The 27,174-nt window shown below is 45.9% G+C and overlaps 2 protein-coding genes across 5 annotated transcripts in view; both read left to right on the top strand.

The window, feature by feature from the left end:
• The first annotated feature begins 10,314 nt into the window (after positions 1-10,314).
• Positions 10,315-11,316, top strand: LOC129345680 (olfactory receptor 10AC1-like). The gene has a single exon (XM_055002909.1). The coding sequence runs from the start codon at positions 10,315-10,317 to the stop codon at positions 11,314-11,316; it is 1,002 nt and encodes a 333-aa protein (XP_054858884.1).
• An 11,111-nt stretch (positions 11,317-22,427) lies between these two features.
• Positions 22,428-27,174, top strand: part of EPHA1 (EPH receptor A1) — a 121,243-nt gene continuing 116,496 nt past the window's right edge. For all 4 annotated transcript variants that reach the window (XM_055002267.1, XM_055002268.1, XM_055002270.1 and 1 more), the window contains exon 1: positions 22,428-22,658. In XM_055002267.1, coding sequence (XP_054858242.1) covers positions 22,562-22,658 — 97 coding nt within the window. In that variant the 5' untranslated portion in view covers positions 22,428-22,561. The remainder of the gene's footprint in view (positions 22,659-27,174) is intronic.

The following is a 27,174-nucleotide window of genomic DNA, read 5'->3' on the forward strand; positions in this document are numbered from 1 at the left end:
ACTTTACTCCAGAATCTTTTGGCCATCTTGTAAGGAACCAGACAGCCATCTTTCTTTGAGAAGAATTTATTCTGTGGAGAACGAATTGATGCCAAAAAATAATACTTGGTAACTAAAGGCTTATGGTAAGCTCATTATAAATAATATATATATATTAGGTAATGGATATTATAAATGATGCATTTTGTACATAATTTTTTTTGGTTAATATTATATGTGGTTCCATGAGACACTTCACATGGTATGCGACTTTGAGGAAGTTTGTGAAAACTGTCCACACCAGTAGTATGTTTGGTTCGTGGGAAGCGAAAGGCTCTTTTCAAGCATCTGGAAGAAAGAAAGTGTAAGAGACTTTGGCATTTTTTTTGCACTTACCTTTGGAGTGTTGTACTATCGCTTTAAAGAATTATGTATCTTTGTAAGAATAACACCTGTAAATAGTATTGAGTGGTAGGTAAATATTTGGAATTTCTGTCTTAGCAAGGTGTTTTTTCTTCTGATTAGCTACAGAATACCATGGTCCTTTTGGGTTTATTTATACCTGATGGCTCTGACCTGACCAGAGCCATCAAGAGCATGTTCATTTTTTAAAATGTTGATGTTTGTTGAGAAATAAGATTTTAAACCATACATGAAACATTAAACCATACATGGACAATATCTGATGTGGGTGACAACATACATACATACATAGCAATTTTAGCATTTTCCAAGTGTGTCAGATATTATCTTGTGATAATCCTTCAAGTTATCCTGTAAAGCTTCGATATTATCCCCAGATTGCTGATGGGGGGGGGGGAGAAGAGGGGGATCTGGGACAGGCCAATGGTTTGGTCCCCTGCACCCTATTTTATCTTCATGAGGTAGAAGGATGAGAAAGGGTGGTGGGCCATTACTCACCTATGGCAGCACGATAGAAAATGGTTTGCTCTTACATGCTGATTTTAAGAGGTGCACAAATCAAAAGATGAAAAATTCAAGCAGCTTTGAACCTCTCCAAAGTCCACTACAAAATGGAATATTTATCCTATTTTTTCTAATATAGTAAAATAAGGACAGAGCCATTGTAGTATTTTTTTTAGATTAAAAATGGAGCACTGCCTCCCTTCTTGCTTAGCTGAATTATTATGTTAGTTGATAACCTTAATTTATTTTTTTTTGTTATTAGCAAGGAAAAAGCAACATCTCTTTCCTTGGGAACTTCAGAGTTGCTTTTCATTTCTGCGTAGGATTCTCAAGGGAGGGCACGAAAAGCCAAGGCAAGAGGAAGGAGTGAATATAAGAATCCAGAAAGCAAGAGGAACCCAAAAAGGAACCATGTAGAGGTGGAAGCTGTGGGTTGAGAAGTGAATGGGGCCTCGGAGGCTTTCAACACAACTGGACAAAAAGAATTGGTGTGGGGAGAAACTCTTTTTATCTTGCAGCATGAGATACGACTAAGGTAAGACTAAGATAAAAATGCATCTGGAGGGGGGATTGCAGTGGGCTGGAGTGTACACACACGTGCAGTTACACACACATGCACGTGCACAAACACACATGCGGGCACACACACAAACACACACATTGCTATTCCTCCACTGTATCACTCTCTCCCAAGGCTGCTTTTCATGGAAGAAACACCTGCCAGTTTTTATAATCATATTGTGTGACCCTCAGCTGAACTATAGAGGTGAGGGAAAGAAATGGGACTCATTGAGCCAAAACTGTATTTTCTGTGTGGTTGGGACTCCAGTGGTTTTTTAAACACTGAAAAGCAGCAACTGGGAGCAGAGGAATGAGAGAGTGGGGCGGGGTGGGTGGGCTAAGAGAGATGAAGATGGAATGAAGCAGTTCCTGGTCTGAATCTTCCCTCAATGGCCTCAGCCATGGCAGCATCTCTCCACCTGCAACGTGGGATGATAATGCTGAGTTACCCTTCTGGGTTACTGTAAGAATATGTGCAAAGTGCTTTCAACATTAAAAAGCAGTGTGCAAATACTAGGAGTCGTTCACTGCAAAAACAGTCCATAGTGTTGTGGCATCTTAAAGACTAGCAAATTTACTGTGAGCTTTTGTGAACAAGGTCCCACGTTACCAGATAATGTTGCCTTTAAATGCTGATGCGCAAGACAGCAGAAGGGATTCAGGTGCCTGAGAAAGAGAATCCAATTTGAAAACAATAATTGACAATTTTCTGCCTATAAAGGCACCCCAAAATGTGCTGCTAGAGGTGGGCTGTCCTTCCTAATGGAAGGGCCATCTGTGTCCCATGCCAAAATGCAGTTATGAGTACATATTTTTGCTTGTGTCTAAACCAATTTCAAATGGTGTCTAAACCAATTTCATATAAGTAAATTAGTGTTTGGGATCAGTAGGTCAATTCTACAAATAAACACAGCGATCTCAGATACTTTTTACAATGTATTTGAAGAAATTATAATATATTTGAAGAAACAGTATCTGATGTGGGTGACAACCCTAAATAACACAACAAAGGGAGGAAAACAGGGGCAGCTCCAGAGCTGTTTATGGACTAAGTTACTAGGGAGGTCAAGATTTAGAAACAGACCAATTCTGCCACAGGTGCAGCTTCTATAAAGCCCTTTGTAATGACTGAACTGTCTGACATGGGACTGCCACTGCCCACAAGCTTAGCCACATCATAGCTCATATTTTGTGTGAGTTTTTTGGCAGTTGATCCCGTAACAAGAAATGAAAATCCCTCTGTGAGAAAGACAGGGCCGTTTTCATACACGGGACATTTTTTTATCACTGTGTGTAATATCGTGCTAAGATCTGCTTCTAACCATCATGGAAACTAATAGCCGACAGGATTTGGGGCCTTGTAGATACTGTAAATGACCAATGCTGACCTTTTCTTCAGTTAAGGAGCTGTTGAATTCAGCTTTCAGTATATTTATATACAACATTTCTTTTTTCCACTCCCTTTCCATTATATACAGTCATCTCCTCCCCCCTCCAATACAAAATCCATCCAAAAAAGACAACAGTTTGGCAATACTCACACAAAGCTAGTGGGATTTTGAGGGGGGGGATTGATTCAGCATCTTCTCCCCTAACCTCGAGATCTGGCCACCTCCTGCTGCGGCCGTTGCTCTTCCACTGGGGCAAAACTCCCTCCCCTTCTGAACAGGCTGCACTTATACCTAGAAGAAGTTGTCAGCCATATATGCTCACTAACGTATAGGTTTCCAGAAGATGTTCTGTACAATTCATTCCACCATAGTATATATTTAATATATACCCATATATCGTGTGTTAAATTAAATCTGGACACAATCTTACAAAGTGCGAGCCATCTTTGTGCCTCTCTTGAATTCTGTCTCTCTCCCTGGGACTCTCTGGACAACCTGAACATGGTGTTCCATCTCACAGGACATTTCCAGCATGTTTTGTTCTTGTGCATTAATACTTGGGGGGTTGAAGTTTAGGGAGAAAAAAGGATGACTAAGGAGAGATGTAAACAAGGTTTATAAAATGACAAATGGTGCCTAGGGAGAAATTTGCTCTTTTTCTTAAGTGGTCTAAATGGATTGGCAAGTAGATTCTGGCAGTACTTCTTCACTCCGCATGTACTTAACTTATGGAATCCATGACCTCAAGAAATATCAGTGGCTGCTAGTTTTAAAAAAGGAATTGGATATAGTCACTTACTTCGTTCATGTCCCACCTTTTCTCCTCAGTGGGGACCCAAAGCAGCTGACAGTCTTCTCCTCTCCTCCAATTTGTCCTCACAACAACCCTGTAAAGTAGGTTAGGCTAAGAGTCTGTGACTAGCCCAAGATTGCCCACAGAGGACAGGTCTATCCACAGTTACAGTGACTCAATGGAACCTTCCTCTTCAGACTTAGTATACCTCTGATGACCAGATACTGAGAAAAAATAACAGGGCGGCTGTCTTAAGACATCCCATAGAGAGGGGATCTTGGTGACAAAATTGGATGGAGCCCCAGAAACAAAGGCGACCGCTCTTCATACACAAACTCGCACCAGAGCCAAGCAGGGGTGCCCTCGCCCCAGAGGAGGTGGGCAGGAATCACCACTGCTGCCGGAAGCCAGCATCCTCAGCCGCAGGTGGAGCCGCTGCAGTTTAAAGTAGCAGCCTGGTTTTTTCCTTCTTTCCTCATTTAGAGGATGGGCTGCAGCCCCCACCCACCCCGGTTTTGGGCCCAGGGCAGCTGCCCCTGTTTCCCATTGGCTAAGATCACCCCTGTTTCCATAAACATCTGGCCTGCCAGAACTGGAATCAAGATGCTGATCTAGATAGACCCACATGAAGTGTTTTAACATGCTTTGATAACTCTCTAAAATCTCATTGCAAATAGAAATCAGTGCTTGATAGGAACTTGTGAATTTCTTACTACTAGTTTTAGCACTACAAGATGGGGGAGGCAGGGACATACGAAGGGTCAGTAGGTGTGATGACACCTCTTCCAGTGCAACTTGGAAATGACGTCATCATGTGGGGGTCAGGGGATCCCCTGCTCTCAGCTCTGCCCCCCCCCATCATCACTCACATGGCCATCGGGGGAGGGAGGGAAGGCCCAGGGAACAGGCCCAGGAGGCAAAAAACAGCGTGCGCTCCCCATGGGCATGATGACATTGCTGTGTGAGTTTCAGGTTCAGATTTATTCGGTCTATGACCTGTACAAATCAAAAGATCAGAAAAACGTACATTGGAGCAAATTTAAAAATACAGAAGGTCAGTTCTGCTACACAGTAGTCAAAATTTACTAAAGTTTAAAATCACGATAGCTTTTGCAAGCCACTGAAAAATTTTTTGCACAGCTAATAGTAATCTGCTGATTAACACTCATTAGAAGATCACTTCCCATAAAGCCAGAGGAGTGACATCATTGTGCCCAGCAGCAGGCATACTTCTGCCGGGCTCAATTACTTCTCTCTCAGAAGTGATGTCAGGAGTGTGGGTGCACAAAGCACACATACAAGGAGACTAAAAAGATGAATGCCCCACCCACCGCCAGGAGGGTAAGGGGACCTGGCAACCCTAGGTGACTCTCTAGCAACTTCCAAAAACTCTATGGTTTAACCATAGAATTTTTGGTGAATGCTAGAGCATCACCTGACGTGATCATATCACATCTAGGTCATCATGACAGAAGTGGTGTCATTAGACCTGGGATGCTGATCATCCACCCACCCATTTCACCTGCCATTTTCCTCCTACCAGCCAGCTGAGCAGCAGCAGGTCAAGGCAGCAGGTGTGAGAGGTCTCCTGCCACCAGCAGTCAATTAGCAAGCCTAACACATGCTCAGCCTAACCTACCTCACAGGATTGTTGTGATAAGGATCGAAATGGAGGAAGGGAGGACAACTTCATAAGCAGCTTTTGGTTCCCATTATACAATAAATCAGGGTGTAAATAAATGAAATACAAATACAGTAGCAAAAAGAATTAAGAGGTGGAAAATTGAGTTTGTTGAGAAAAATTAGAAATCCCGGGCCTTCTGAGATTGTCAGCTGGAGCAGTTTACTTTTAACCGAAGGCCCTGCTCAAAAGAATGGTTATGTAGCTGTGTGTGTGTGTGTGTGTGTGTATGTATTCATTTTTAATTTTTAGTTTAATTTTTATTTACTTTATACCCTGCCTTCCTCACGAATGGGGACCCAAAGCAGCTCACGCCGTCCTCCTCTCCTCCAGTTATCCCTGTGAGATAGATAGGCTAAGAGGAAGTGACTGGCCCGAGGTCACCCATGAACTTCCATGGCAGAGTGGGAATTCGAACCCGGGCCTCCCAGGTCCTATCCAACAGTCGAATCACTGTGGGGCACTGGCTGGTTGTTGCAAACAACTGCTGCAGTTCTGTTTCTAGCCTGAAAGGTTTTGGGTTTTCTGTTGTTGTCAGCAAGCTCATATTAGCCTGGCAGGCTGGGAACCACATTCTGTTCCTCAAGTATATCCACCACCCTTTGCCATGACCAGAGCCAGCCAGGCAGTTCCATAGGGCACCAGGCTCTAAGGGGCCTGGATGGAACTGGATTTTCTTTATTTATTGGATTGGATGGAACTGGGTTTCTTTATTTATAAAAACGTATTAATATATTATGGAAGTATCAAATATTGTACTTCTTGCTTTTCTCTATAGTGACTGCCTGGGAAGAGGCACCAATGTCATTCTTTGCCTAGGGCATCAAAAACCTGGGGGTCCACCCTAGCCAGGATAGCTTAATGCACTTCCTGGTCATCGAAAACTTCCATATTCAGAGGAATGATATCTTTCATTACTAGAGGTAGTAAACAAACCACAGAGAAGAGCTGTTGCCTTCATACCTTGCCTCTGAGCATATCAGAAGAATCAGAATGTTGGACTTCTGTTCCGTTCTTCTGTTCAACATGCAAAATAGCATCATTCATTACCATCTTGCTGCCATCTCCACACCCAATAGCAGGCGGGTGGTATTTCATCTTCTTCTAGCCTGCTACGCATGTGTGCCTCTGGCTGGCTCATGTGCTGGTGCTCCTGATGAGAACCAAAATAAAAATAAGGGCAGAGATACGCATAATAACCAAACACTGCATTTAGAGCTATTTAATAAGAACGCCAGTCTACCTCTCCTGTATGCTTCTATTCTCTCCGGTCAATTCAAACACGCAGCTTCTGGTATGGTACATTCATCTTGTCTGACCTCAGGAATTCACATGAGCAAGCCATTGGCATAAAGTGTCCCATGTACAATCAGGCCTATATGTGCAAAACTTACATGGCAGAGTATAGGTGAAGCTAAAAGAAGTTCTATAAGTACCGAATAGATTCTGGAGTGGTACGGCCAAGTCAGAAGACTGTGTTGTATGTCACCTTGAAGCTGTTCTCCTGGCAACTGTATTTATGCAGGAGCAAGTCTTTTTGCAGCCATTCCATTCTCATGAAGTTACACAAAAGAAACAGCTTTCCCCACTGCTCTGTTTCAGCTGAAGGGTGACATCTATGTGGGGTGGATCCAACGATCATCCACAGACCTTCCTGCAGCCTGAGGAGCCTTGAGTGGCTCTTCCTCCAATGGAAGAGTTATTTAAGTTGGAGGAACACTTCAAATTTTACTCAGTGGTGTGGTAGTGTAGGGGTAGGATCCGCCCTAAGATATCTGCACATTAGAGTACAGCCTGCCCAAGACACGTCAGGACCTGAAGAGGAAAATTCAAATGACACTCTTCCCGTTAACCAACACGGGACTCAGTTCACCAGAAAGTTCCACGTGTAAAATGAAATGGGGAAGGGGATTTGCACAACCACAGGAGAGCCAGGGCGATGTAGTGTTTAGAGTATTGCGCTAGACTCTCTCCAGACTAGGTATTTATCCCATCTTCCTTCCTCCGTGGACCTCAGAGCACTGTGCGTGGTCCTTTCCTCCTCACTTTACCCTCACAACAAGGAATGTCATGCGGAGAGACTGTGACTGGCCCAAAGTCTCCCAGCATGCTTCATAACAGAGTGGGGATTGAACTTGAGGGTCCCCCAGATCCTAGCCCTTCTACCCACTCTGGACACTGCTCCCACTCCCCATCTCCACACTTCCACAAAGCTTGTTGGATGCCGTTGGACCAGTTGCACTCTTTCCGCCTAATCTACCTCACAAGGTTGAGGGGAGGGTAAAATGAGAATGGGAGAACAATGTGCAGCACTCTGAGCTCTGAAGAACGGACGGGATAAATATGCTGTAGACAGAGAGATTCAACGGCATTTGCAGAGATCCACTTTCCAGTGGACCGTGGACAAACACATTGGCATTGCCATCTCTCACCATTAGTGACTTCTAACATTTACACACTGCTAGGCAAACGTGTATAAACACAAATCTATCCCAATTGCATACAAATCAGGTGGTGGGACAAACAGTCTGTTTTTAATGGCAAAACTGGTGCACACACCAGTCTCCCCAGTCACCTTTCTCCTTGGGCAAACGCTGAGGCCAAAAATGAGCTCAAAGGGAGAGGCCAGCCGTGGGCCAGCCGAGTTCTTGGTTGCTGATCTGTCTGCTTTTTGCTGTTGAATAAAGGGAGCTGCTTCTTTGGCGACCTGTTCAGATGTGTCCAAACGAATGTGGATGTGTCTACTGCATAGTTATGCAGTGTGGTATAGTGGTCAGAGTGTTGGACTCGGATCTGGAAGAACCGGGTTCAAATCCCGACGCTGCCTTGGTGGCTTGCTGGGTGACCTTGGGCCAGGCACTCTTGGCCTAACCCACCTCACAGAGTTGTTGTGGGGATAAAATGGAGAAGAGGAGAATAAAACAATATCCTGCTTTCTCACACGATTAAAGTGCTTTTTCACAGCAGTCCCACTCATTCCATTCTATTTTAAAAGACACATAATGAAAAGGGGGGGGGGATCCGTTGGATATTTTTTGAATTGAGACATACTACTAGTGGCTTTGTGTGCCTTCCATGTCTTCCCATGAACCCAGCTTCATCTTGTACCCATTTCTTGCAGACATTTTACAAACAGATGCCGTGACTGCACAAACACAAAAAGCAACTAACACAGTCTAGCCAGTGCTGATCATTTAAAGTCTGGATCCAACTGCACAGGGACAAAGCAAGAGCACCTAACCAGTCATTCCCTGCTTTCCAAGAGGGTAGGTCACTTGAATGACCACCTGACCAAGGTGGAGGGGGATATTTTCCTCCATCACCAGTAAGGAAAACTTAGTTCTCAAACTGCACACAAGCGGTCAAAGGCGGCAACGACCAAGCCCTGTAGGACAAGCCCCTCCTGCCCAGATGCTTGACACAAACGTCGGCAACAGCCATCCAGGAAATTCAATCAGAAGCTCATCTTGCGTGTTACTAATCATGGAACCAGGACAGTAAGTTTGCCTGATGATCATGTTCATGTGTCACAGTCCGTATCGTGCTTAGTTTCTTCTACACTGAGGCAGATCCGTGCTTAAGCACACCCATTTGCCATTGTCGTGTCTGCTTTTGCCCTGAGGCAGTTGCCTCGTTACTGGAACGTATCCCTACCGGGGAGCGAGCAGACACAAGTTTGTTGTCTTGGTGTAGGAACAGAAGGAAGTGCGCTATGACTTGTACTGACTTCTCCCTGCTCGGAGAAGCCCGCCTACCTTCGTCTTTGTCCTCCTTCCCTGGCCTTGTTGGAACTTGTCAGTTATGCAAGGGCTTTTCCCATAAAGCCAGAGGCTGGTGAGCAATTTGTCTGTTAGCATGTTGATTTTATTTATTTATTTAATTTCCAAACATTTATATTCTTCTCTTGCAAAACAAAAGCGCAGGAGGCCAGCAACATCAAATCAAAACTCCTTCACAGTTAAAATCCCGCACAAAACCCACAATGTCCACCAGTCGTTTCCCCTCAAGTATACCTCAAATATACACCTTATAACTCCAACCAGTGCCCCAAAGAAAAACCTCAGGCCTTCCTGGAGACTAGAAGGGTTGGGGGTGGGTAAAACTAGTATCATTAAAATCACAGGATTTGAAACCAGTGGCATCTTAGAGACCAAGACGTTTTTGGGGAGTATAAGCTTTCGAGAGACAGAGCTTTGAGCGTTTTGACTCTCCCTGAAAACCTTGTGGGACTCAAATCCTGCTGTTGCGATGCTGATCAACATGGCAACCAACTTGGAATTGCAATCATTAGTACAACAGCTTTTAAAGAAGTCACAAAAACAAGCCAAAGCATAAAAATAGCATAAAACACAAACAGCCTAAAATGATCTACATAAAACAACCATCAGGCTCAGATAAAATATGGAACCCCATCAGTTAAATGCTTGCTTTGGCCTGGCGTCTAAAGGTCTGTAAACAGACAGACTTAGATGTGTACACACCATTCTTCTCCTGGATGGGGAACCAAAGGAGCTCACAACATCCTTCTCCATTTCACCCTCACAACAACAACCCTGTGAGAGAGATTAGCCTGAGAGAGAGCGTGAGTGTCCCTGGGCCACCCAGCAAGCTTCCATGGCAGGGGGGCACTGCAACGCGCGTCTCCTAAATCCCCGTCTAATACTCTGCCCACCACAAAGTAAAGCCAAAGGGGAACTGCCCCCACTGGGCGAGTCAGGCCTCTGGTTTTAATGATAGGAACCGATCAGTTGGCAGAAAGCTGAGGAACCGCGGTGCTTCCTGAAAAAAGATCAGCCTTGCATTTGTGGTGCTTTTTTCCCCTCTATTTGTTTGTCTAGCTTATATTTGTGTTTTTTCCTAAACCACTTTGGGTCCCCAGTGGGGAGAAAAGTAGGAGAGAAATGTTAAAGAAAGAGACAAATTTCTAGTCTTATGCTCTGGCTTCCCATTTATTTCTTTGGAGGTATTGTTCTGGAAACCACATGGATCGAAGTAACCATTCCTCTGGTGCCACCATGGAATTCCTGCTGCTTGGATTCTCCGACTTGCTCCATCTGCGGGGCCTTCTCTTCTTCATCTTCCTTGTGGTGCACTTGGCTACTCTGACAGGAAACCTCCTCATCCTCTTGGCTGTGGCTGTGGAGCATTCCCGCCCACCAATGCTCTTCTTTCTCTGCCAGCTCTCTGCAATTGAACTCTGCTATACCCTCGTCATCGTTCCCAAGACACTGGCCGACCTCACTTCCCCGGTGGGGAGCACCATTTCCTTCGTGGGCTGTGCCACCCAAATGCATTTATTTGTGGCACTGGGAGGAGCTGAGTGCTTCCTCCTGGCTGCCATGTCCTACGATCGCTACGCAGCCATCTGCCGGCCTCTGCACTACGCCGTCATGATGAGCCAGGACTTCTGCCTTCAGCTGGTCATGATTTGCTGTCTTGGCGGCTTCGTGGTCTCACTGGGCCTGACCGTGTCCGTCTTCCGCTTGCCCTTCTGCAGCTCCCATCGTATCAATCACTTCTTCTGCGACATTCCTGCTCTGCTCCACTTGGCCTGCACAAAGAGCTACACCAGTGAACTGCCCCTTCTGGCAGCCTGCATTGTCCTCCTCTTGCTCCCCTTTCTGCTCATCTTTGTCTCCTATACTTATATCACCTTAGCTGTGATGCGGATTCGTGATTCTGCTGGCCGGGGAAAGGCTTTCTCAACCTGTGCCTCCCATCTGGCTGTTACCCTCTTGCACTACGGCTGTGCCACTTTCATGTACGTCCGCCCCAAATCCAATTACTCACCAAGCCGGGACAAGATGGTGTCCTTGGTCTACACCAACATTACCCCCTTGCTTTACCCTCTGATTTACAGTCTCAGGAATAAAGAAATCAAAGGTGCAGTGAGGAAACTGCTGCAGAAGAAACTGGCCCGACCAAATTGGAACATCCTTAAGGGTAGGTCTGGGCTAGGTAGGCCTGCTGCCCAGAAACCATAAATGGTCTCTATCAGGGGTTTGCTGAACTTTTTTGCCAGGGACTGGCCAGTTATAAAGCACTTGGCAAGCCAAAAGGTGTGACTGGTGGGGGGGGGGGTGTCACCAGTAGAGATGGGCATGAACAGCAATATGAACCAAAAAAAGCCATGAATAGCCCAATCTGCAGTTTGCAAACAAACTGTTCGTGAGGCCCCATTCTAAATGAACAGGTGGTCGTTGCAAGCCTCATCCCGTTGCTGTTCGTCAAGCCAGACAGTCTGGCACCTGCAATCAATTGCCTTGGCAACTTGGCAGGGATTGTCTGAACTCTGTCTGAACTCCTGCTGTTGCCCTGGAAACCCCAAACTAAGCCCAATTTAGCTTGATAGGCAGGTCTTCCTTTCAAGTGTGGAGCTCCAAATTTGTTACAAGGAAGCAAAGAGCAGGGGGGAGGGGGGCTCACAGATCTGGCTTAGTTTGCAGACAGTGGAGAGGGAGAGAGTTGCTGTTGGCATTTTGAGAGAGAGAGTGCATTGGAGCTTGAATTTTCTTTGTACGTGGTGGGATAGGGATCTACCCCTTCAAGTTCCAGGGCTGCTGCCAGGCTCTGGGCCAAGCTATTATTTATTATTGGTACCTTTCCTGCTGCCTGCTCAGGTCAGGTTTCTGGAAGTGGTGCAGTAGGGATCTTGACTTGGATGATGGCTAGAGGAGAGCCTGCTGGCCCCCACGAACAGCCAACCACGAACATGTTTGTGAACAGGGCCATGTTCATGGTTGTTCGTGAGTCCCTGTTCGTGGATGGCAATGAACAACGAACATCACGTCCGGTTTTTTTTTTCTGTTCGTGCCCATCTCTAGTCACCAGCTCAGGAGGATGTTTGCAAGAGACACTGTTAAGAAGATGAGTATCTGACTAGAGTCACAAATTAGTTACAAAGAAGTTGAAAATGGTTCAAGGGAAGCACCATTTCTATAACATAATTACGTATTTCTTTCTGTTCAACAGATTGTTGACATTTCAGAAATAATAAAAATCCTAAGAGATCTGTTTATCGGTACCCAAAATGGGATGAGGATGCCTATCGCAAACAGCCTTAAATATTCTGCTGAAATCATTGTCTGTTTCTGCTCCAGCCAGAACATAGCAAATGCATTAGTAGTCAGAGCAGGGGCCTGGAAACACACCAAAGCCAGTCCCAGTGAAATTCCTACCTCTATGGCTTTACTACAGAGATTTGGAGGGTTGCTAATACATCATGGTGACATATGACATCACTTCCAATTGTGCAACTAGAAGTGACACCTCAGTATCGCACAGCACAACACAATGTCACAAAATGCAAAGCCCGGCTGCCAGATGCTTCCAGGAAGGTATGGGAAGGTGTTTTCCATCAAAATGGCGGAGACAAAATCACTCATGGATTGCTTCTTCCATATGAGGCTGTCTTCCATTGAGCCGCACTGCTGGTCTACTGAGGCTAATATTGTCCACTCAGGCTGGCAGTGCTCTCCAGGACCGCAGGCGGAGGTCTGCATAAGAAGAGAAGAGTGGAGGGAGGAGATTCAGGGTAACTCCGGCCTGCATAATCGTGGCTCCTCGTGATCCAGCCTGACAAAGCAAGTCTCTCCACCTGATTTCTTGTGATTACTCTCCTCTCTTCCCAACCTGCCTAGATCTCTTTGCCCTCTCCGCATGAAAGTGTAAAGAAAATATTTTAAAAATGTTAGTCCTTCCTAGTATATGTGTCAGAAAGCATATAGAAAGATAGAAACACGGAGCTGGAAGGGTTATGTAGTCCAACCGCCTGCACAATGCAGGAAATGCACAGCTATCTCTCCGCCCCCTCCTCACTCCCCCAGTGACCACTGCTCTGTGCACAGAGGGAGGCAAAAACCCTCCTGGATCCCCGGGCAACCTGGCTTGGAGGAAAATCCCTTACTAAGTGGAGATCAGCATTGCCTTGGGCTTATAAGAAAGGGCTACAACAAGCACCTAGCGCCAGCTCATCCCTTCATGCCCTCCCTCTCCCATTCAGCCTAAATTCGTATTGAGCTGTAGAATCATCATTGCTGTCAGGTGGCCCTCTAGACTCTGCTTAAAAACCTCCAAAGAAGGAGAGCCCACCACCTGCCGAGGAAGCCTGTTCCACTGAGGGACCGCTCTCACTGTCAGGAAGTTCTTCCTAATGTTTACCCCCAAACTCCTTTGACTTAATTCTAACACATTGGTTCTGTTGGGGCAACAGAAAACGACTCCGCTCCATCCTCTGTTTGACAACCCTTCAGATACCTGAAGAGAGCTACCATGTCAGCTCAGCTCTCAGTCACCTCCTCTCCAGGCTAAACGTGCCCAGGTCCTTCAACTTGGTCTCCGTTCAGACCCCTCACCATCTTCGTCTGCCATGTCAACATCCTTCTTAAACTGAGGCCCAAAACTGAACTCAGGACTCCAAGTGAGGTCTAACGAGAGCAAAGTGACGTCTTCTCTTTGAGTGATCTGAACACTGCGCTTCTGTTGATACAGCCTAAAATCACATTTGCCTTTTAAGCTATTTGTTTGTTTGTTTGTTTTATTTCTTTATTTCATTATCAGTGTATGATCTACTAAGATCCCTAGATCCTGTTCACGTGCCAAGAGAAGTCTCCCCAATCCTATAATTATGTCTTTGGTTTTTCCTACCTAAATGAAGAACTTTACATTTATCTCTGCTGAAATTCATTTTGTTGGTTTTAGCCCAGTTTTCCAGCCTGTCAAGATCATCCTGAGTCTTAACTCTGTCTTCTACTGTATTTGCTACCCCTCTCAATTTGATTTCATTTATTTTGTTTATGGTCAATGACCACCAGCAAATGGTTGCAACATCCTCAAAAATGGGAAGCGCATTAAATTTTCAATATATAAAATAAGGAATATAGTAAATACATCATAAGGTTTAAATACACATTAAAACGTTAAAATTGTTAATATCATATTAAAAGGGAGGAAAAATAGATCTCTATGTATAACCTTATTGCTTGCTGCAAAATTTTATCACATAGACACAAGCCTGGTGGCAGCTGAGTTTCCGTCTATTAAAAGTTTCTCCAAGCAGGTCTTATCTGCAAAAACTGTTGGTCTATCATGAAGGGGAGAAATAATCTTATCTCATAGTTCCTTATAAAAGGAGAAGCAAAAGAAGACATGTTTACAGTGCGAGGGCAAAATCTCTCTGCGTACGAGACCTTCTTATATCTCCCTTCCAGTACCGTTGATGGCATAGCTGCACATCCAGCCAAGGTAAATGCGCTCCTGTAAGAAGGGGCGTTCGTTCGTTTCATTTGTTTTAGCCCAGTTTTCCAGCCTGTCAAGATCATCTTGTATCCTGACTCTGTCTTCTACAGTATTTGCTGCTACCCTTCCCAATTCTGCATCATCTGCAGATTTAAGGAGCAGCCCCTCTCTTCCTTCATCTGAGTCATGCATAGAGATGTTGATCCCTGGATCCCTGGATAGATCCCTGTGGCACTCCACTGGTTACTCTCTCCTCCACAAGGATGAAGAACCATTTACAAGCACTCTTGGATACGATCTGTCAACCCGTTACAAATCCACCTAACAGTAGTAGGATCCAAATCACATTTTACCAACTCATCAGCCAGAATATCATGCAGGACCTTATCAAAAGCCTTCCTGAAATCATGATAGACTGTGTCCACGGCATTCCCCTGATCCAACCAAGTAGTAACTCTCTCAAAAAAAGAGATAAGGTTAGTCTGATATGACTTGTTCTTGAGGAACCCGTGCTGGCTCTTAGTAATCACAGCCGTCTTTTCTACATGTTCAAGGACCGACTGTTTAATGTTGGCACCTGCCATCTGTCCTAAGGGTGGGGGATGGTACAGCTGGGTGTCTCTTTCAAGGTGGTGGAGCTGGGAGCCTGGCCGAGTTGGCCTTGAGTTCTCTAAGCATGAATGCCAAACCCCTAAAGGGGGGGTGGGGGACTAGTTATCTCTGAAGTATATGGGTGACTGTTTTTTCATGCACTTTATTCCTAACAAAGCCTTCGTAATATCATGACACTAGGACTTACAATAAAGCTTCAAAAAACCAGCCAGTGGAGTCTTTTGTAATTTCTTGGCAAGATCCTTACTATTTGTTCTAAACCCTTTCCGGGTATGGACGTCAAGCTGATGGGTCGGTAGTTACCTGGATCCTCCTTCCCCCCCTTCTTAAAGATGGGGACAACATTTGCCTGCCTTCAACCTTCTGTAGTAGTAGTAGTTGTTGTAGCTTATTGTATCAACCATAGGTCATAACAATTTAATACACCATAATACAAAACACAGCTGGACAGGGGTCAGAACCAGATTAAAACATATTCACAACACAATTGTACTATTATACCATACATTTCAATTTAATCTTTCTTGCTGCTAATGCATACAAAGCAACTCTATTAGAAACATAAGTCTCCTCATCAGCTAACAAAAATATTACTTTTTTCATATCTGAAACCCCTTCCTGCAAGGACAAAATATTAGAAATAAGTTTGTTTCTGGGGTCCAAAAGGAGAGGGCATCTCAGGACATAATGATTCAAATCATCTACTTCTCCCATACCAAACAAAGTCGTAGAGGGGCGGGAACATTTAAAAAGCGGCCCATACGTACCGCAGAAGGCATAGCTTGAAATCTTAAGCTGGTAAAGGCCATTCTTAATTTCATTGTTGTTAAGGTCCTAAGGTATGGTGACCTAGTATGATCTTTTAAAAAAAAATTGAAAGGGGCCACTTTAGATTGAACAATTGCATATCTATCTATATTCCCAACCATTTTAAAGACCCAATCCCTCAACTCATGACCTGATCTATTAGATCTGATCAGGTCATTCGGTATTACATACTTGGACTGTATAAATCCCAGATATTCCTTACAGGTTTTAACATGATCCAAAAAAGAACAGAAACTTTGGCCTCCCAGTGAATCCTGAGGGCACTCTAGATTTTTCTTCCAGTAAGACAGAACTCTAAAACTTGCCCTAACTTTCAGAGAAGGAATACCAAGCTCAGCCCTCATTAGTGCAACTGGAGAGCCCTTTGGCAACACAAGGATCCGTCTCATAAAGTAATTTTGAATTGTTTCCAATTGATCCAGAATCTTCTTTTCCCAGCCCCATATTTCAATCCCATAAAACAAACTGGGGATCACCTTACTCTCAAACAGCATGATAACAGGATCAACCATATCATCTCCCTTAGAAAAGAAAAATTTCACTATCGCCTCCAGAGTCTTCATAGAAGCAGACTTTTAACAGTGTTAAATGAGGCCACCATGAGAGTTTCTGAAAACGTTACACTTAAGTATTTATATGTACTACACTGTTCGATCTGTACACCTAAAATTCTCCAAACTGACTTCCTAGGGCGCTTCCTAAAAACCATTACCTTGGACTTGGCATAATTTATACGGAGGCCTTCTTCTTCACAATACTGACCCACTCTATCCAATAGCCTTCTCAGGCCAATTTTGGTCAGTGACAATAAAACTATGTCATCTGCATATAACATTATTGGTACCTTAGTTTGACCCATTGCCAGGGGCAAAGTGCCATGCCCTCACAACTATATACTATGTCATTAATATACAGATTAAACAGGGTAGGAGCCAAGATACAACCTTGGTTAACACACCTTCCTTTCCAACTTTAACCCTAACAATAGTGTTACTATGCAGTTGACTTATCAAGTAGACCCACCTGGGATCAATATTAAGTTTTATCAGTTTCCTCCATAATTGATCCCTGTCAAGAGAATCAAAAGCCGAGGCCACGTCTATAAAGGTCACATAAAGCACTTTTGTTGGGCCTCTAACTGCATGCACAGCCAACGAATCCCATGTTTGACAATGTTCAATTATAGAGTGTCCTTTTTTAAACCCTATCTGCAGGGGATGAATTAAGTTGTTCTCAGTAACACTGTCCTCTAATTTATTTTTCAAATATTTACTATACAATTTAGAAGCGATGCACAATAAGATAATCGGCCTAAAATTATGAGGGTCGACATTTGGTGTATGTGCTTGGCTAAGGAGCCAATGGGGTGAAGCTACCATCTGTGGGATTATGACTGAACACATCTAAGTCAGAATCCCCCCCAAGCGTAACGATACCACATCGCTGAGGAGCCTCAGTCGCCCAAGGATAGCCGGGCCAGTGGGCCCTGTGTGGAGAGCCATCCACCTCGGGAGCAGAGCGTGGCCTGAAGGGGGCCACCTCTCACCTCCGTCGAGGAATGTGTTTGTGGGGTACCCTGTGCTAAATCATTCATAGATAACCTGATTCTGGGTTGGGGTTTTGTACGTAGCAGGGCAGCTCCCCCTTCAATCTTCTGGCACCTCACCTGTTCTCCTAGAATTCTGTCCATCTCATTTTTATCCTGCTGTTGCTCTAAGGAGCTCGGTGTAGTGCACATTTTTCTGTCATTGTCTATTTGTATCCTCACAACAACCTGTGAGGAAGTTACACTGAGAGTGTAGCTGGCCCAGGGTCAAGCTTCACAGATGAGCACAGACAGGAGTCTGTTCCTAGTCTAACTACTGTCTCACCCTGGTTCTTTACCTACAGTAGCATACATATGGAGAAAAAACACAGCACATAAAATGTTCTTAATATTGACTACAGGAGATTGATATCAGATGTTTTCCTGAGTTGTGGGTTTTTGGGGTGGTATTATGACTAAAATGACTCACAAAGGCAGCAGTCCTGAGCATCAGGGCCCAACCGGACAAAATGGCCTCCGTTCTCTAATCCAGCAGGAGAACGTTTTCTCCCTCTTCCATATTACGAGAACTCAGAACACCCAGTTAAGTTGATGGGCAATAGATCCAGTTCAAACAACTTGTTCACTCAACAAGTAATTAACTTGTGGAGTTAACTGCCAGAGGGTGCGGCAATGGCCACTAACATCAAGAGGATTAGGCCAATTCATGAAGAAGAGGTCCATCAATGGCTCCTGCCCATGGTGGCCAAAGGGATTGTCCACATTCAGAGACAGTCAGCCTCCACCCCAGTGCTAATAGGCAACACCAGGTATTGACCTCTAGGCCCTGTTTCAGAGACTCCTAGAATCACAGGGCTGGAAGGTACCTCCGGGGTCATCTGGTCCAACTCCCTGCACAAGGCAGGAGATTCACAACGACCTCCCCCCGCCCTGACACACACACACACACACACACACACACACGGTGACCCTTGCTTCAGAGGAAACTCTGAAGGAGACTTTACATTTGCCCCTTCAAGAAGACAGACGGAATTCCAAATAGCGTTTCTTGTACCCTCCAGGAAAACAGGCAACAAGAAAGAGATTATTTGAGAATCAGCAATATTAACACCGTCATGTATGCCAGCATACCTGCCATGGTTGTATTCTGTATTTTGTGCTGGTCGATGCTGTTTGCCAGAACTATATGCTGTATTCTGTGCCTGAGATCTCAGATCATCTGGGAGTGTCTTAACTGCCGATACTAATTGCAGGAGGGCCAGTGGGGCCTCTCTGTTATCTGTTGAAAATATGCACGTTCGCTTCTTCCAGCAAGTGTCCTCGCAGAAGGGCTGCTAGCAGCGCACATTGTATCTTTTCCCAGAGACTGGGATATTTTGCTTTGTACTTCATGTAGTCTAAACTAATCTGTTCCCCTGTGACTTCTTTGGGGTTTTGCGCCAGAATGTCAACGGACCCTGGAGGGCGGGAAGTTTCCCTATAATTAATTATGCCTTTGTTTGCGTTGTCATTTCTGCCAATTTTGCGACCTTCGGGTGAACACCTGTACTGTATGGATCTCAATAAAGCTACTTCAACTGGAACACCTGAGTGTTAACTGTGGCGTGCTTGAGGGACCTAACTGCCAGGGACTGACAAACACACACAGACAAACACACTATGGCCATTTCCACACACGTTGAATAATGAACTTTCAATGCACTTTAGCAATCCTTTGGAAGTGGATCTTTTGTTCCACACATGGAAAAGCAATTTCAAATGATCACTAAAGAGTATTGAAAGTGGATTATCCAACGTGTGTGGAAGCAGCCTATTTGTGTGCCCTGGAATCAGTGAGGATGACTGGAGCTAACCATTAAAAGAAAATGACATAAAAGAACAAAGCACCAGAAATAATTGCAAGTGCTCAGTCTCCAAGAGAACAGAGCTAGCTTAGACAAAGTGGGACCTGGTAGGGAACCTGTAGTGCTTTTATTGAATCAAGAAAATCTTTCCCAAGGGATGATTGCAAGATCTCTTCTGTGGTAAGATCTGTGGCAACTTTGATGACTAGAAATTCTGATGTGTCATATCTCCTCCTCATCTCTCTAAATTCCTCCCTTGTCTCTCTGACATTCTTGAACTTTCTAAAGAAGACAGGGGCGGCCTACACAAGGATGCTTGACTCCAGTCCACTTGGAGGAAAGCCCTGGGTGAGAAGCTGATGGTAGGTGGAATGTCAATTGATATTTTTGAGATGGGCAAATTCAAAGCATTTTCTCCGGTTAAAAAACGTGTCCCAGACCATAGCAGCTGGATTTTGAGAGCCCGCAGAGTTTGTTCACCCCTGTCTTTTGGTCTTTCTTTCCCAAAATCAATACACCCCCCCCCATATGTACTCTCTTACCATTCCATGATACTGCAGAGCATTCTTGTTTGCAAGATTGAATATTCTACCCACAATGGTTTTTACAGGGGAGGTTTTTGAATAGGTCCTGTTCTGACAGAATTTGCCCTTGTGGTCTTAATAGGACTGGCGCATCCTTTCATGCCTTGCTTGGATGTAGGTTCATTGAAAATATGTTCCCGTTCTAAGTGGAGCCCTCTCCATAGCTATTTTTTTAAAGGGAGCAAAACAGTTGGGAGTGTCAGTGACACGTAGCTTGGGCTTCAGGCTTTTCTTGTTTCTTTGAAAATAGAAGGGATTATTATATTAAGCCCTTAATTAATCAGCTGTCCCCTTATACTCCAGAAAAGTTAAGGAATAAGTATTTCCGCTGCTCAAGATTTATAAATCAATGAGCTTTTAAGGGAATAAAAGGAAAAGGCAGCCACCATTTTCTTCACCATAGCACTGGAGGGCTTTTTAAGGACCCATTAAAAATCAGAACTTGCTATTGCATTTTTTCTGAAATGTTATAACGATTTCTATTACTAGCTTTTTTCACTGAAGAGATATAAAGGGAAAGGTGTAGGTTGTATTTTGTTCAAATTGCTTGGAAAGGAAGAGAAACTGCAAAACATCTGAGGTAACTGGTTGGGCAGTGAATTCCTGATTGTTTCAGCTTGTCTTGCACTTTCCTCTTTCATGGTAACTACATTTAAGTTTCCCCAGAGGGACAAAGTGACCATTTCAGGTCAAGAAAAAAGCAGGGAGGGAAGGTTTAAGCCGCCCCCCCCCCACTACACACTGTGGTGCCAATTTGGGCATTAAGTTCCCAGCAGGGAACATCCAGTATATCTGTGGCATGCGACTGAGCCCTGAGACACGACTCCAACACCAGGCTGTGGTGCAGTGGAGAAATGTTTGTTCTGAAAATAATCTTTTGCTTCCCTTACGGATCTCTGAAAATTATTTGTCAGATTTTAAGAAGAAACGCTCCTGGGAAACCGGGAATGATATTATAAGGCACTCTGAGCTGGTAGTTGCAACACCCCCAGTCAGGGTTTTTTTTCTGGGAAAAGAGGTGGTGGAACTCGGTGGGTGGCCCTCAGAGAAAATGGTCACATGGCTGGTGGCCCCGCCCCCTGATCTCCAGACAGAGGGGAGTTGAGATTGCCCTCCACGGAGGACAATCTCGACTCCCCTCTGTCTGGAGATAGTTCACAGAGTTCATAGAATCATAGAGTTGGAAGGGGCCATACAGACCATCTAGTCCAACCCCCTGCCCAGTGCAGGATCAGGGGGCGGGGCCACCGGCCATGTGACCATTTTCGAGAGATGCCGGAACTCTGTTCCCCCGCGTTCCAGCTGAAAAAAAGCCCTGCCTGCAGTGCAATCCTAAACAGAATTATATCTCCTTCTAGGCCCATTGAAGTCAATGGGTGTCACTCTGTTTAGGCTTACACTGTTGATCTCCTAAGGCAGCCATTTTTACCCTTGGGGTGAGGTAGGAATGCTTTCAAAACGAAGACTCCAGAGCCGCAAGCAGGGGATACACATTCCCTTGTCACAATAACTACATTATGAACTTTTCTTCAAGCATAAGGTGCTTCTCTCTGTTCTCCCTCTGTGCCAAAACAGCCACAGGATGTCTGCGAGTGTGGCTATTGGGGCAGTGGATAAGGCGAGGGGGAAATACGAGCCCTGTGCTCCGTGCCTAATCAGGACTGTGCCTGCACAGCATTTTAGAATGATGGCCGTGCCCTGCTGGCAGCCACGAGGTTGCACCCGCATCTACTTTGGTCTTAAGTGACATTCTGGAAAAAGGTGGGTGGAGACCTGGGAGTTGGGTAAGGATAAGTGCTAGGAAGGGTACCTGGTAGTAGTGACACAAAAAAGTGATGTTTAGTTACTGAATCCTAAACGTAAATCTTTCCCACACACTCGAATTATTCCTGATTTTCTTAGCTGTTGATCCCCAAACGTTGGAATCCATTCGGGGATGCTTCTTCTCAGCATTTTTACAGTTGTGGAGTGGGTTTATTTTCTTCTGCACATGCCTTAAATAACCAGGATTTTCAAGGGAGGGTGCTGGCATCACTGGTGGGGTTGCAAGTCGCAACGCCCTCACTTAGAGCATTTTTGGTGCATGCTTATACTGTTATATACTGTTTGTAGAACAGACTTCTCTGTGACTTTGAGACTTGTGAGAAAACACAAGCAGTCCACAAGGTGTCAGCCTGGAGCCATAAGCACAGCCTGGCAGGCGCCAAGACAGAGAGAGAGAGGAGAGATTCCACAGAAAGGTGGCTGGCTACCTTTAAGGTAAGTTTTATTTGTCTGCCGGATGGGAAGTCCTGGGCCAGCCCCTTTAAAGCGAGTAGAGCCAGGGAGGTGATTGGGAGAGAGCTGGTTTTACCACTCCTCTGCCTCTTGGCCTTTCATCACAAGGCAGGGCCGGGCAGGCTGATTTTGCAATGCCTGTGAGCCCCCGTCAGAAGGCTCAGGGAGAGCCTCATGGAAAGGGTGCCGCAGGAGTGCCCAGATGCCGAGGGCCTTGGCCAAGGGCCTGAGAGGGCTGTAGCGGGGCAGACCAGAGGTCTGCTGTGAGGAGCGGGGTCCGGGAGTGCCTCCGCTGGGAAGTATGGAGTGGAGATATCCAGGCTGCAAGACAGGCTTCTGCCTGGGGCTCCTTCTCCTGCTCTGGGCTTCCCTTCCTCATGGGATACCTGGCAAAGAAGGTAAGCGCGCCTGGCACCCTGTGGGCTGGCTGAGGGTGGGCTCCCAGACTGGGAAGCTGAGTGCTTAAGGCTGGACGGATTCTTTGGAAGGCAGCAGGGGAGGAAGTTTTGCACTTAGAAGCAAATAAAGAAAGAACGTCTAGGGCATTCCTGCCCTCTCCTTCCTCCAAGGCAGCAGTGCCTGTGCTTCCCCTGTCCTCTCCACTGTATCCCCCCAACAACCCTGTGAGGTAGGCTAGGCAGGGAGAAGTTTAGACCTGTGATCACCCAGCCCAGTGTCATGGCAGAGATTGTTTTATAAGTGTTTTGTAGGAGAGGTGACAGCTAAGTGGATCGGAGAGAGAGAAGACTGAGATGTGCTTGAGTTTGGAGAAGGGAATGGGGAGAACTGGGGTCTCTCTCTACAGATGTTTGTACTTTGAAAGGCATCGGGTTGCGGCTCGCCATTGAGTAGCAAACCCAGTTTTGTGGCAAAGCCCGGATTGGCAGTTGTGGGTGGCCATATAAATTAAAGAAGTGATAGAGGAGGGTGAGAATCTGAACACTGAGCGTAATTCACAATCCTTCATCTCTACCCATTGCTGCATTATCTGCCCACCTAGGTGGTAGCATGAAGGGAACCAGCACCCGCAATTAATGAAAAATCGTGGCTTTTTGTTTTTTAAGTGGTGTTTTTGTTGGTCTATGAATTTTTGAGTTTAGATATTTTCAAGAAGCTGGTGTTTTTTTTTAAATGTCAAAATTGGTAATGGTGAAATTTCATGATAAGCAAGTTGTGGAAAGAGGTTTAGAATGGACCTCCATTCATGATGACTCCAGATGAGTCGCTGTGGTGTCTACAGCAACAAAATGAAACAGGAGCCCAGCATCATCTTAAAGAATACATGTTGTCGTTCTTCAAGGTGCTGCTGGACTCCTGTTTTGATTCTCATCAAGTACATTTGATTAGGTTATTACATACTTGGCAGGAAGTCAGGGCAGAAGAAGCTGGTGCGGTAAAGTAACTAGTAATTTTTACACCTAAAACCAGACCTCCCAGTTCTATGCCCAGCCCTCCAGTCTAGAAGCACCCCATATTTTTAAAAAATAAGCGACATGATTATTTTATATAAATTTAAAGTTAAGTATACAACAGCAGCCACCTCTAAACTGCCCATTTAGGGACTCTTTTGTAAAACTGGGGGGAACTGGAAACCTGTAAAAATACCACAGCTGGATTTCAAAGGGCTCATGATGCAGGTAAACGGCTCCTGATCAAAAAGGGATGTGCCAAAAAAACTGCTTCCTGTTACGTTTCTGTGCTGTATGCCTCTCTCTCTCTCTCTCTCTCTCTCTCTCTCGTGCGTGTGTGTGTTAATATTCTGTGTCTCAATGAACTATCCTGTGTTACAGTGCAACCTTAAGGATGTGTTCTTGGGAGTAAGCCCCACTGAGCAGGCTTCTGAGTAGGCCTGCTTAGGATTGCTCTCTTACTCTACCGGCACAGGGCCAATGAGCAACAATGGTTCTGCTCTGCCTGGCCAGCTGCCCTCAATACGCTTCAGGACAAGGTGGCATCTGGCTTTTTATCAAGAGTAACTCTGCATAGGATTGCACTGTGAATATTGTGTTACATTCAGTGTATGTGATGTGAAGTTGCAACTGACTTATGGTGACCCCAGCAAGGGGCTTTCAAGACAGAGGTGGTTTGCTGTTGCTTTCTTCTACAGTCTTCCTTTGTGGCCCCCCGTCCAAGTACCAACCCTGCGTAGCTTCCAAAGTCTAACCAGATCAAGCTATACCGTGCCACCTTCCCTCCAAATGTTGTGTTAGCACTTGTTCTTTCTGCACCCCTGTCCAGAATAAATGTGTTACATTCAGACATGTTTGGATTGCGCACTATTATGCTGTAAAAATGATCAACAAATGGGTTGTGTTGTCCACACAGGAAAATCCAGTTGTGAACAATTGCTATATAGCAGTGATTAACACAACATTCAACAATGTCTGAAGGGTGGTATATAAATCAAATGTTGTTGTTGTTGTTGTTGTTCTTGTTAAATTATGACCTTTAAACATGAATTATTTAAATGTTGACATAACCTAATGGTGAAATACCGGATTAGAAATGGACAGATAATGAATAGCAAATTCTGAATTAATGAGGTGATAAATACACTTCTCTGCCTGTTTTAGGTACAGAGGTCACAAATTTCGAGATAACTGTACCAGGAACATACATTTCAAATGCAATCTGGGGGCTCTGGGGGCTTTTAGGGTACACTCAAGTTTCCCCAGTGGGGCAAATAATGCTCTCCCGGGTGTGTTTCAAGTCAGGAAAATGGTACGGTGGGATGGTAAGCCCCCTCTCCCAGCACCCTGCGGTCCCAATCCAGTTTGGCCCTGTGTGTGTCTGGGAATTAAGTTCCCAGCACGGAACTCTCAGCAGAACAGGGCCGCCAAGCCCCTCACTGCCACTCCCCCCCCCCGGCCATCACTCACCTGGCTGGTGGAGGGGAAAGGTGCGGGAGCGTGCCTCCCAGGTGCTGGGGTCGAAAGAAACAGGTTGTCTCCATATTGTTTGGCTTTTGAGCTTGCCAGGGAGTTCTGGTTGGCCACTGTTGGAGACAGGGCCTTGGTTGTATTCATTCATTCATTCATTCATTCAAACCCCACCTTTCTCCCCACTGGCGATCCTAAGCAGCTTACATTGTTCTCCTCCACTCCATTTTATCCTCACAACAACCCTGTGTGGCAGGAATGGACTGGGAATGGAAAACGGCCCTGAAAACAGCCTGGCTGAGCAGCCCGGTGGTGCTACAAGCCAGCACTTCGGGGCACACTGAACTCTGAACTGAGAGCCAAGCTACAAGTGATGCCTGACACAGGTTGGACACTTGTCAGGTTCCCTCAAGTTTTGATGGGAAATGTAGGCATCCTGGTTTTACAGCTTGGCTTTCCATTACAGCTGCAAGACCAGGACGCCTACATTTCCCATCAAAACTTGAGGGAAGCTGACAAGTGTCCAACCTGTGTCAGGCGTCACTTGTAGCTTGGCTCTCAGTGGCACCAAGAATGGGCATTGACTCACCCTTTGCCTCATCCTGCAAAAAGGCCGCAGTGCAGGCGGAGACCGTGGGTGGCCTGGCACTGATTACCAATGAAGGGTCTGCGCCAAGGGGCCCTGAGGCACTGGCAGCGTTGCTGAGGCTTGGCTGCCAGAGGCCCTCCAGGGCAGGGGCCCACTGGGACATCTCCCTGTAAGTTCAACAGCCCATCTACCTTTCCGTGTGGAAGGCTAGGCTGACTGGCCCAAGGTCATTCCGCAAGCTTCCATAGCAGCCCAGGAATTCCAAGCAGGGTCTCCCAGACCCGAGGCGGACGCTCCAAGCACTCCACCGCACTGGCTGGCTCATCTGTGAGTCATCTTCTTTTCTTCTTGCTTTTCTTTCTTTCTTCTGTTCCAGGCTTTCCGTTTCAAGGCAGGGAGTGTGTGTGCTGCTTCCTCCAGACTTCACTAGTTGAGGATTAGGGGATGTCGTTATTCTCTCTTCCTTTCCTTCAGCCTTAAGACACCTGTCCTGTATAAGCAGCCATTCAGGAAAGCTTCTGCAGCTTCCATATGGGCAGGGCTGGACGGGGATTAGAAGATGCTGGTGGAGGTAACACTTCAAGGGCCAGCTGCCTCCTGGCTTCACGTGAAGAAATGGGACTGAAGGATTGACCAGCCCCCAGATACATCCCCTCACTCTCCAGCAGCTGCACCCCTCTTTTATTGTGGCTTTACTTTAGCAGCTCTGGGGAGGACTTGCCTGTCCCTGTTTACGCAGTGCGGCTAGTTTGAGCCGGCAAGGCCTTCAGCTCCTTAGACTGGCCCAGAATGTTGGTGGGGGTCTTCCTTATATTGCCTGTGGATCAGGACACACAGTGGAGGCAGCAGATCCTCCATTCAGTGCTTGACAGTTAGAGAGCTTCAGTTGTAGGAAGGATTGTTGTCCGCAATTTTGGAGAGCTGCTGTTAGAGATGTGAAGGCCCAGGACGGGACAGAAGCACTCGAGGGGGAAAGGAATGACCTGTTGTGGTGGCTCATCTCAGCAGGGGGGTCTAGGATTGAGGTTTCTGGATGGGGGAGCACAGCGCAGTGGACCGCAGCAGGGGCGGACCCCAAGCAGTGGCTGCAGGAGCCCGGGCTTGGACAAAAGCTGCGGGGGCTGAACAGCGTGAGCACGCTCGGCATGGCCAAGCCGGAAGGGCGCAGGGAAGGGCCAGGAGAAGCACTGGGGTGCCACTAGGGGAGAGGGCCCAGGCAGGAAGGTGGAAGGTTCAAGAGGGAGGCTGGAAGGGAGAAGAGGGGTGGCAGTAGCGAGGAGAGGGAAAGCAAGTGAGTGAGGTGCAAAGCGCAAGGAGGAAAGCAGACAGACAGAGGAGGAGAGAGACGAGGGGGCTCTGCCGAGGGCTGGCACCCGGCCAGCAGAGTCTAAGGGAGCAGGCAGGCTCAGAACCTCCAGGCTAGGCAGGGAGACAGCAGCTGCGCCA

The sequence above is a fragment of the Eublepharis macularius genome, chromosome 18 (genome assembly GCF_028583425.1).
Source record: "Eublepharis macularius isolate TG4126 chromosome 18, MPM_Emac_v1.0, whole genome shotgun sequence".
Classification (NCBI taxonomy): domain Eukaryota; kingdom Metazoa; phylum Chordata; class Lepidosauria; order Squamata; family Eublepharidae; genus Eublepharis; species Eublepharis macularius.

Bases quoted from the DNA above. Each gene is read 5' to 3' on its own strand.
- LOC129345680 (XM_055002909.1), top strand. From the start codon at position 10,315: ATGGATCGAAGTAACCATTCCTCTGGTGCCACCATGGAATTCCTGCTG.